Raw genomic sequence first — 12419 nt, 5'->3', positions numbered from 1 at the left:
TGTGAAGGTGACCATGTTTTAAACTCATTGATTTTATTTCACAAATAATAAACAATTTATTACTGACAGTGCTTTTCTGAAGTGTTTTCTATTTTCTCTGTATTTCTTATTCCAAGCAACACATACTAAATATCTACTGTGAAAAACATGACCGAAAGGTTTTTGGAATAAATGCTAAAATTGACATTGGGATATCTAAAGATTGTTTTGTGCTGTATACATGTACACTGTTCCGTGTGTATGCAGTGGTTTCCTTGTGGTATACTGTCTGACTGTGAGATAGTTTTGTTCTTTTCAATATAATAAAATCACATGCATAATTACTCAGGTGGGAGTTGAATCAATAACCCCTGCAATTTTGCTCTAATGAATGCAGGGGGTTATCAGCAGCATCAGAGTTTGATTCCCACAAAAAGCCGCTGTTTTTTTTCACAGGACTTGGTAAAGTACCGATTACATGTATAATAGAGATCGACAGTGATTAACACACAGTGTAGGGTGAAACACAAACAAATTGACATGAACACATTCTTAAGTGATTGAGGGGGGGGCTAGTTGTTTAAAAGAGAGGTAGGCCTATCTTGGGATAAATAGCCTAATTTACAGGGTTTGTAAAAGCGTGGAAATCCACAGAGAGACCTTGATTTACGGTTCTATTGACACTTAGAAAGTTAAGGTTGTTTACTTCAATGCCCATACACACTCCTATTCAATCATCCCCAAAAACTTTCTTCTATTTGTCCCGTAAAACCAAAAGTCAAGTTTTGTTGTAGTTTACTATAAAATGTCACCACGGGAGGGCAGTAACATGGGACCGTTATCTAACAACAAACAGCCGTTTATTTACATCCAGGGTTTCAATCTAAAATAACAGTAAACAGCCGTCACATACCTACAGCTAGACCAATCAACGCGCCGAATGAAGCGTGTATTTGTTTGAGGTGTCGGCACGATCGCTTGCAGACGACTGTTGGAACGATCAGTAAATGGCAGCCGTTTTAAAAATATTACCGGCAAAATTTATGTTTTCGACGTTAAATCAAGAGCTGTAAATCTTGATTATTGTTGAATAAACGTTCCAAGGATGCATATCATTTGACATTTAACACCTGACAATGGCGGAATTTGGACGTGGGCGAAGCAGCAGTCCGCTTCGGACGCGGGCAGAGAGACCGTTCTTGGACTCGAGTGTTGGTGTAAAATACAGCGTCTCTACGCCGTCTGTCCGCGCCGGAAGCCCCGTGGGACGGGGTCTTCATGGGTCCGCTGCAGGCGGTGGAACTTCCCGTGCTAGTAATGTCAGCGGTGCTGGCAGCGAATCTATGCAAGGTTTGATGAATGAGTTTCGTGAGCTTTACTTGAGTCGAATGGAGAAACTGGAAGCAGAGGACAGTGGGCATGAAGAAACGGCAAAGGTGAAACTTGGAAGTATTTCTTATCTTTTTATTATAGAAAATGTTGAACTGTCACTTGCTGTGTGTGTGTGTTAGTTTAAGTTGACTCGGCCAGGAACAAGTGTCAGCAAATCAGTGACAGTGGTTCTGTAAAACTTAATATTACTCATGTCATTTTCACATGCTTGATGTATGTTTACTCGATTGTTTTATTATCATAAAACCTTAGTGTTGTTCGGTAGAACCATGGTAGAACAACGTAGAGATTGAATAATACTTTACTATGTGAGCCAATAGAAGGAAGAGAATATTGTGCAAGGTATCCTTGTGTGTTATGTCATGTATGGTATTTGTATGGGGGCTGGTCATCTCGCCACCTAGCAAGCTCGCCACCAACAAAGTTACCCCCTGCAAAGTCGCCCCTAACCGGCTCGCCCCGAGTTGTTACAAAGTCGCCCCCCCTGACAATGTCGCCCCCAAACAATGTCGCCCCCTAGCAAAGTCGCCCCCTGACAATGTCGCCCCCCAGCCAATGTCGCCCCCTAGCAAAGTCGCCCCCAGAAAATAGTTAGGATTAGGGTTAGGGTTAGACCTTCCACAAGCACATTACTTCATATGGAATTTTTTCTGAAAATGTTTTAACTATATTTTTTTACCATAATTATTGTAGCCTTAATTATTTTCCGAACAACATCTGGGGGCGACTTTGCTAGGGGGCGACATTGGCTGGGGGCGACATTGTCAGGGGGCGACTTTGCTAGGGGCGACATTGCCAGGGGGGCGACTTTGTTTCAACCTGGGTAGGGGGCGACTTTGCAGGGGGCGACTTTGTTGGTGGCGAGCTTGTCAGGTGGCGAGATGACCAGCATTCATTTGTATTTAGAATAAGTTTACAACAGTGTGTCAAATTTTCATTCACAATCACAATAATAATCATTTGGTACAGTACACAATGCAACTGATCTATGTTTGCTATTTCAATTTTTTGTACCGGTGTCATGACCTACATGTATTTCGGTCTGTTTTATACATTTGCTTTACTTTTAGCATGCAGTAGTACTACTAGTACCAGTAGTACCGTACCGAAGTAGCTAGAGTAGTAGTAGTACTAGTAGTAGGCCTAATCAATAAAATTATACTTTTGGGGGAAATTAATAATGTTTTGGAAGATTTACAGTTTTTATAATAATAATATCATAAACATAAAATTGTTGCCACTTTCAGTTTCTACTACTACTACTACCTATTTCAGAAGGGGCATTTGCCTTTTTATTTTGAAAAAATTTGCTGTTTGGTCTTGGAAAGTTGCTCCATGTCCCGTTTAAAGGGAAGGTACACGTTTGGTAATTGTCAAAAACCAGTGTCCTCACTTGGTGTATCCCAACATATGCATAAAATAACAAACCTGTGAATATTTGAGCTCAATTCGTCATCGGAGTTGCGAGAAAATGATGAAAGAAAAAACACCCTTGTTGGACGAATTTGGGTGCTTTCAGATAGGAATAAAAGACTTCTACTAGCTAGAAGTCTTTTATTATTTTAGTGAGAAATTACCTCTTTCTCAAAAACTATGTTACTTCAGAGGGAGTTGTTTCCCACAATGTTTTGTACTACCAACAGCTCTCCAATGTCCGTTACCAAGTCAGTTTTTAAGTTACTATTTGTTTTGAGTAATAACCAAACGTGTACCTTCCCTTTAAGGGTTGTTCACTGCCACGAGTCGACCAACACTTAATATTAATAAACACATCAAGGTCATGGGTTCTAATCCTGCTCTTTCACTCTTATATCCTGCTCTTGAAAACAATATTGTATAAATAAAATAAAACAAGAAGCATAGTTATTAAAACAGAGTAATACTATCTATGGCTAGTTGCGATAGCTTAGCGATACATAACCCTCCTCCCGACGGCGAGGAGGGTTACGGGTACGTTATCGCATCTATTATCTAGGCTAGCATAGTGCGCTCTTAAAAAAACCTTCTTTCAAACTACCCTTATTCATGTATTGTCCATTAATATTATTGTTTTAAAACACAATAAGTTTTCTAAATAGCATTCTAACTTGTTTTCCTTGTCTCATTACTTGCTTAAACAGAAGAAGCTGCGCATCTTACAATCGTACATCAGTGATCTGACTGAACAGAACGACGTTCTTCTCCGGACAGTGGAGGATTTGGAGAGGGAGGCTAATGATCGAGTCTCGTTACTGGAAGGGAAATTACAGCAAGCTCAGACAACAGTAAAGGTTGGTTGGTCTGTTCTTCGTTTTGTCTCTTTTGCATGCGCAGCAGGACTGATGAATGTAAAAGGTTACAGAAGTGACAGGCAATGGGAGACTTTTTTAGATGTTTCTTTTTCACAGTATTGCGCGTGCTCAGACCTACGCGCGCAATACTGAGCATTAAATGTGCGCGCATACAAAATGTACTTGCTGCGCAGGAGTCTTTCGTCAAAGTAACTCCCATGGAGCTCCTTGAGGGCGCTGTTTGGGGCTTGTCACATCATAAATGTATCCAAGGGGTCTTAAAGGAACACACTGCCTTGGATCGGACGAGTTGGTAACTAAAAAGCGTTTGTAACCGTTTTTTATAAAATGCATATTATAATGGTTGGAACGATGTTCTAAAAGTAGAATACAATGATCCACACAAATTTGCCTCGAAATTGCTTGGGTTTCCTTTTACTGATTGAACGAATATGGGCGGCTATTTATGGGAGTAAATAAATGGCCGACCGTGTTAGTCGACGAGGTAAAAGGAAAACCGTGCAATTTAGAGGCATGTTTGTGTGGATCATTGTATTCTACTTTTACAACATCTTTCTACCCATGTGCATTTTAAAACAAACGGTACATAACTTTCATTATTTGGGATTACTTTGTAATCTGAGACCTCCATAAACATCCTGATCGAAATTTTCAGAATGCATTGCAGTGATTTGTAAGTTGTTGATCCAAAACCACTCGACCGATTCAAATCAAAGGAAACCGAAGCGTGAATGCAGAGACATTTTAAATGGATTCCAAGACACTTGTTGTGGTAACTATTATATGTGACAGGCTTTGTAAAACCATTGTAAGCCCAGGATTTAATCTTGTATCGAAGAACAGTTTATCAAGGTCTTTGTGTTTACTGTGTTTGCATTGCACACATTATCATGCATGATGCACAGGTGGAATTAATGTATCAGGCTTGAGATCTAACTACTGTACATGTGTAAGCACACAGATTTCCATGTCTACTTTAGAAATCATGATGTGCAAAAAAAAAGTACTTCATTGACGTCATTAGATTTGTATCATGATGAATTGAACAAATTCTAAATATTTACATTTGTGTACGTGTATTATGTGCCTTCAAAGCCAGGTTGCCCCAACTTATCTTGACATTTGAAATAAAAAGTCACAACCTCTTTAGGTGATCGCTCTGCTGCCGAATCCAAGGTTGTACCTAAAACTTTGGTGTGTAACTTAATCCCTGGCTACTGCACTTATACTACTTACATAATTATTGGCATAAAACCTTTCTTGGTGACGAGTAATGGGGAAAGGTTGATGGTATAAAACATTGTGAGAAACGGCTCCCTCTGAAGTGCCATAGTTTTCGAGAAAGAAGTAATTTTCCATGAATTTGATTTTGAGACCTCATTCTAGAACTTGAGGTCTCGAAATCAACCATCTAATCGCACACAACTTCGTGTGACAAGGGTTATTTTTCTTTCATTATCATCTCGCAACTTCGATGACCGATTGAGCTCAAATTTTCACGGGTTTGGTATTTTATGCATATAATGTTAAGATACACCAACTGTGAAGGCTAGTCTATACAATTACAAATAGTGTCCACAGTCTTTAAAGACAGTGGACACTTGGCAATTGTCAAAGACTAGTCTTCACAGTTGGTGTATCTCAACATATGCATAGAATAACAAACCTGTGAAAATTTGAGCTCAATCGGTCTTCGAAGTTGCGAGATAATAATGAAATAAAAAACATCCTTGTTTTCAGATGCTTGATTTCCAGACCTCAAACTCTAAATCTGAGGTCTCGAAATCAAATTGTGGAAAATTACTTCTTTCTCGAAAACTACGTCACTTTAGAGGGAGCCGTTTCTCACAATGTTTTATACTTTCAACCTCTCCCCGTGACTCGTTACCAAGAAAGGTTTTATGCTTATAATTATTTTGAGTAAATACCAATAGTGTCCACTGCCTTTAAACTAGAGGTCGCAGGTACAAGTCAACCCTAGCCCTGGCGGCCTTACACTTTCGTTTTGTACTACAGTGACGTCCTGGACATCAGGGTACATTTCTGGGGCGGAAAATTTTCACAGCTTCATAACTCAAATCTTACCTGCAAGAAAGCACCAGTTTCAACAGATTTACATTCCATGGCAGCATACGTGTTTCTGCGGGGGGTTTTGATCGTCATATATTCTTCACAAATCCGTCATTTTCATGAATTAATGCAGCTCCCACAGTAAGGAATTCCCAGTTTTGTTCGTACTCTCACAGTCTGCCGTGTGTATGCAAGACGCACGACGCGCAAATTTTGAATTGTGTTAGTAATGCTGTGCAGTCAAGATACGGTGGCTAAGAATTCATGCGTCTAAGCTTGCATCATGCGTTTTGCAAGCGAATGTATACGCGTACGCACGACAACAGACAACACTGTGAGAAAACGATCAAAACAGGAATTTTTTTACGTTGGAAGCTGCATTATTTCACGAAAATGACGGATTTGTGAGGAAAATATGAGGACCAAAACCCACCGCAGAAAAATGTATGCCGCCATGGAATGTGAATCTGTTGAAACTAGTGGCTTGTTGCAGGTAAGATTTAAGTTATGAAGCTGTGAAATTTTTCCGCCCCAGAAACGGGCCTCTATAGTTAGGACTCTGTTCCTGTGTACAGAGAAAGAGTCCTATATAGGGCTAAAGTCGACCCCAAAACCTTTTATGACTTCATCAACTCCTATTTTCTCAGAATGAATATTACTTTCAAATGGATGAGGCACCTTAATGAGTGAAATATGTATTTTTTATATATTTTTTATGCAAGTCGCCAAGCACACAAGGCCGGAAGGCCACTTCAACAGGTGGGCTACAATTATTTTATTCCAGAGGCCGTTGCCACAGCTACTTTTACAGTCCATACGAATGTAGGCTTGGGTATCATCAGTCCAATTCTGGCCGGTTGAGCAGAAAGCACTACCTCCCCAGTTTTACATAGCAAGTGTCACGACTGGGATTCGAGCCCAAACTATGCTGATCAAACACCAGAGCTTGAATCCAGTACTCTAAAATAACCGCTCGGCCATGACACGCCACGAAACGTTTCAAACTACTGAAACATTTCAAGGGGTACCAATGATGCAATAACCAGGCAATTGTTTCCATTGCCCCCTGTTAGCAGCCCTGAAGTGCCAGGCGTGCATGCAGTTTCAAAACAGAGAAGAAGCATTCAGAGTACCATCAAGGAAAGTCTGATAAATATGAAAATAGTTATATTTTGAATAATTTTTTTCTAATTTTGTTGAATTCTCCAGGACACCACCATCAAATGCAGAGACGTGGAACACGAGTTGCGACTGGTAACAATACAGAAGCAGAACTCAGAGCAAACCCTCCATGTTAGTATTTAATATACTGTAATTGAAGGCAAAAGAATATTTGTGTCTTAAAGGCACTGTACAGGTTTGGTAATTGTCAATGACCAATGTGTTCACTTGTATCCCATCATAAGCATAAAACAACAAGCCTGTGAAAATTTGGGCTCAATCGGTCATCGAAGTTGCGAGAAAATGATATTAAAAAAAACACCCTTGTTGGACGAATTTGTGTGCTTTCAGATAGGAATAAAAGACTTCCTAGCTAGAAGTCTTTTATTATTTTAGTGAGAAATGAGCTTTTTCTCAAAAACTATGTTACTTTAGACACACAATGTCTTTTAAAACTATCAACAGCTCTCCAATGCTCGTTAGCAAGTCATTTTTGAAGTTAATATTTGTTTTGAGTAATTACCAAACTTCCCTTTAAATCAAGGCAAAGTTAGAAAATTGTATTTGGATGCTTACCATGAAGCAGTCTTCTTTCTTCCAATGGCCTGATACTGTATCAGCAAAACACCTTGAAAGAATATCAAACGTTCTTGCATATTAAAAATTCTGGTTGGTAAAAATGTTAAACTAACACTTTGAAATGTTTTTGAAATTTTACTTACTGTACAAGTAAAAAGATAAATGCTTGTTTCCAGAAAGCTGACCATTGATCAGTCCAAAAACCTTGCAAAATGGAAAAAGAAACTATAACATTTTTATCAAAATAAAACTTGCTTTCTACCCAACGTTTATAAGCTTCCAGCCTGAGGGAAATCTATTTAGAGAATAACTTAAAACATGTTTTTACAAACTTTAAACAAAAACCAAAGACTTTAAAAAGAAAAATTAATGATTTCTGTGATCTGCGTATTCTTCCATCATGGTGGAAAACAAATTAACTACTCCTCTTCCAGCATGGTGAAATCATATCAACTCCTCATTTTCTTCATTAAAACTGAAAAATTGTACTGGGTGAAATAAAGCGTTTTCCCTACCTTCCATCTCCAATTTTTCAGAGCATGTTACTGGAAAACAAACATTTATTTTATTAGGACTTCTATCTCACAATGCAAATCTTCAACTATCACTTTAACCACATCTTCCACTGTTTAATGGTTTATTTTGTGTCTTGCTTTGTCATCACAGGACATACAGCATCGTTTTGACCGACAGACGGAGGAAAATGAAGCATTGCGAGATGAAAACAACGACATGAACCACGACCTGAATATCCTGATTGGACTGATGAGTGAAGCGAGGGCGACAGGCAAATGGGAAGTGAGTATGACCACCCCCTCCCCCCCTATTCTTCCTCCAGAGTACTGCTTTTGTTGTTTTAATATTATTCCCTGTTCTAAAGAGTTCCCTTGTAGGGTCCATTAATTGTTTCTTTGTGTAAAGTGCAGACATTCCATTTTAAAGCCATCAGACACTTTCGGTAAACAGTATTGTCCAAAGGCCCACACTTCGTGTATCACAACTCATAATATAAAATAAAACAAACCTGTGAAAATTTAGGACGTGTGTACATGGTGTACAAGTCGCTGCATGTCATTATACATGAACTTTTATTGTTCTTATTGAGCTTCGTGTAGCATGAAAACACACAAAAACTCTCCAAAGATAAAACACAATTGTTGAGGTCCTCCATTTTCGGAATGGCTAGTGCAAGAAACATCAACTTTAGGCCACCTTAGTCCTCACCTACAACCATTTGAATATATTATGATCTTGTTTTTATAATGTTTAAATACTAAACCACATTTACTGTACATTGTGTGCAATTTATTGCTCTGAAAAGCAATACATGTAACTACATGTCCCCCCCCCCTGCATGTTATTTTAATACTAATGGGTTTTTTTTTCCTGGTATGCCCTTTTTGTTTTACTGATGTACTAGGTGCACTCTTAATAAACAATTCTCAAATCGTATCATCATAATTGGTTTTTAACATTTCTCTAAAGACAAAGACATTGACGAGAGTGTACAAGGCCTAATGGAAATATTGTGGGAGAAATATCACATTTTGATCGTACATTTTAAGTGTGTCACATGATAATTTGTGGATAACGTTTCCTACCAGTCCTGGAATTTCATATTTTGGAAAAGGTCATTTTCATTTTGCAAAGGGAAATCTGACAGTTTAATGCTTCTGTCTGACAGTTTATGTGATGTGTTAAGAATGAGATCTGGTGAGTCGTGACAGTTTTAGCAAGGATTTTGTAGAAGTTCAAATTTGCTGGTAATAAAAAAACAAGGTGTCCTAGTTGTTCGGTCACAACACAATGTAACATGTAAATGACATTAAATCAAAATTCTACTTATTGCATTTAAATCTCAGTTTGGCTTGACTCCGTCTTATATTGCAAATCTCCTTGTACCTTATGCCCCCTCTCGCACTCTTCGTTCTTCTGCTAAGTCCCTTTTAACTATTCCTAGAACTTCCTCATCATATGGTGATTGTGCCTTTTCCGCTTGTGCTCCTAAACTTTGGAACGCTTTACCTAATAACATCAGGCGCTGTAGTTCTCTTCCATTGTTTAAAAACTTGCTTAAAACTCATTTATTTAAATCCTCTTACACTTAGCTCGTTACATGTCTTGACAGTAGATTATTCATTGTATAATTTTGTATTATGTTCTACATTTCTTTTTTGTTGTATGTATTTTTTTTTTGTTCTGCGCCTCGGAATAGGGTCTTGTACACTAGATAGATGGCGCATTATAAATGCATTATTATTATTATTATTAAGGTGTCAACATCCAAAAGACACGCCTCTGGATAACACGTGACTATGGTCGCATCATTTTGGCCACACGTATTTAGAGTGCTGGTTTTTCTCTGGTGTTGTGCGTGACTTGATATGTTGGTTTTGCTATTGACAACAACCCTGCAACAGACACATTTCATCAGTCTGTTTCAGCCTTCAAAGTTCAAATTAATCAAGTATTTCAGCCCCCCCCCCCCACCCTCCCCCTCACCTATGCAATTTTTTTAGTCGTCCTATAACATGTATTTTACATAGTCTAGTTTGGTTCTGTGTTGTCTGTCCCATTTGAATTTGTCTTTTTTGCCTGTGTGTGTTTTTATCAATGTTAATTTTGAAACTTGTAGGCCCCCCCTATCAAATCTTTTATCCATCATTTAATTGGCACTTGCACTATTGGATGTTACATAAAAAATGAAATCTAAACATAGGGCTATTTTTTTTCTTCTTAATCCATCTTTTTCAAAAGGACTGGCCTAGGAGCTTTTCCCGAATCTAACTTGATGCTCTTGAACACTTGTAACTGTCTGTTTCATAAAACAATATTAGTGAATGCCTAACAGCAAATCTTTTTAGTGTTATCCGACCCTGTTAGTGTTTAGTGTTAACACAGGTCCTCATGCAACTAATAGGTATAAATAAGTTTGCGGTTGATTCAAACTGAAGAATTGGTGGCCTGTTTGATTTGAAATACTTAGCGGCCATCTTGAAAAAAAATAGTAAATAGTAAATAGTAAGGCCCTCATCCTCCTCTTTTTTGAAAAATCCGGACGATCAACTGGTATTTTTTGTTATTTGGCCTATTATCAAATATAAAATGTAATTTTCAATAGAAAAGCAGATTCTGATGCAGACATTGTGCAAATCACCGTCGAACTAGGTACCTTTGATGCATGGTTTTTTTCTACTGGCCTTCAGGATGTGTATAATGAACACTACTGATCTCATTTACTGAAAAACTGTTATCCGATAGGGATACATACTGTTTTAGAACACAGTTGCACTGCACAGGAAATGTTATAAACCTGGACCCAATTTCATAGTGCTGTGTAAACACAAAAAGTAGCTCTAAAAGCAGAATCAAAATTAAAGGGAACAGTACCTTTTGTTTAAAAAAAACAGTCTATTTTGTTTTCTATTTCTTTTCTCTAGATTATAACCTGTAAATATTTCAGTTCAAAAGATAGCGTTTTCAGATTTCACCAAAAATCTTGTCCATACAGGAAGAGGTTATCCTAGATTTAAACATCTGAATAATGTTAAATGCAGAACAGATTGACAATCTTTTGAAACTCTTTTTCTAAAGCCACATTATCAACATGTCCGCAGTGCTTACATAAATCAAATAAGTTATTTTTATATCTAATTTTTTGAGTCAGTAATTAGGATAATCCCCTCCCTTTAACCTTTTACTCTAATAAGGGCCTTTTACGAAACCATGGCTTCGGCTCCAGATTCGGCTCAGGCTAGCTTGGCGCTCGCAGTTGTTTCAGCAATTACGCGCGCTTTGCAGTACACGCTCAGGGCTTCAGACCTGGGAACGAAGCCTGAGGCCGAATCCAAAGCCGAAGTCGTGGATTCGTAAAGGTCCTATACATGTCTAGGTTACCAAAAACTGTTACACCATCTTTCACTGGTACATGTATCCTGGTTACTTTTGCTCAGCAGAAATCTTTTAGCAATATTTTCTGCTCTTCTTTGAGTAACTGCAGCAGAATAGATTGTTGTGTTGCATGTATGTAGTTTTGTTCAACACCCGACTCAATATGTAGTAAGTGGACAAACTGCATGTCCTTGAAATTATGAATAGAGTCTTAACTTTACCAGGGCTTGAATTTGGGGAGAACATCTACAAGACTACTGGGCTTTTAGCTCAAAATTGTTTACTGGACCAGTGGACCAAAACATTTTTTTACAAGTCAGACCAGTCATAAGAAAATAATATTTGAACACTAGCACTCGGAGAAGATTTATCACATTTAAGCCCTATTTCATTCGGAAGGGAAGTATTCTTCAATACTCAACAGAGTTTAAGGGTTTTTTTTATTAGATTGAAGGACAACATTTGAACATAATAAACACAAGACCACTGTACTTGTCAAGTCATCAGTTTTTTAAATGAAATCACTGGCATTGAGTCTGCTGTCAGGTGTGAGTTTTGAGCCCTGATTAAAGTACAAGAAAAACAAGTGTGCATATTTTTGTTTTATAACTAGATTAGTTGTTGTTTTGAGTTAAAAAAATGTGTTCCCTTGTGATCTTAGTACTGAGCCATTATTCCACAAACTTCAATCTTCAATCTTGTATAATGAGGTGATTAATTTGTATTATTTTGACGTCTATAACGGGATGTCTAGTACAGCAAGATGCTGAGATGGCTGTGTATTTATTAGGCAAATAATGAGTATTGAAAATACCATCTCCCAGGGGATGGTGGGGGTGGGGCTGAATTGCTAAATGTTTTTACAGGAACTTTAGTAAAAAGCTAAAATACAGTCAGTCTTTAAAGCCATTATACACTTTCGGAAGAGAAAACAAAAAAGTTCACAGATTTACAAATAACTGACAGGGTTTACAGAAGGTAATGGTAAAAGACTTCTCTTGAAATATTATTCCATGAAATGCTTTACTTTTTGAGAAAACTTTAAAACAATCATCA

General features: G+C 38.0%; 1 protein-coding gene across 5 annotated transcripts in view; it reads left to right on the top strand.

Moving 5' to 3' along the window:
• The first annotated feature begins 957 nt into the window (after positions 1-957).
• The window catches only part of LOC117288793 (COP1-interactive protein 1-like), a 74375-nt gene continuing 62913 nt past the window's right edge, over positions 958-12419 (top strand). For all 5 annotated transcript variants that reach the window (XM_033769632.1, XM_033769630.1, XM_033769631.1 and 2 more), the window contains exons 1-4: positions 958-1415; positions 3492-3641; positions 6942-7025; positions 8139-8270. In XM_033769632.1, the coding sequence (XP_033625523.1) occupies positions 1116-1415; positions 3492-3641; positions 6942-7025; positions 8139-8270 (666 nt within the window). In that variant the 5' untranslated portion in view covers positions 958-1115. The remainder of the gene's footprint in view (positions 1416-3491; positions 3642-6941; positions 7026-8138; positions 8271-12419) is intronic.

Source organism: Asterias rubens, chromosome 4 (genome assembly GCF_902459465.1).
Source record: "Asterias rubens chromosome 4, eAstRub1.3, whole genome shotgun sequence".
NCBI classification, from domain to species: domain Eukaryota; kingdom Metazoa; phylum Echinodermata; class Asteroidea; order Forcipulatida; family Asteriidae; genus Asterias; species Asterias rubens.
The sequence above is the reverse complement of the archived record's forward strand: the minus strand, read 5'-3'. Positions and strand labels throughout refer to the sequence as shown.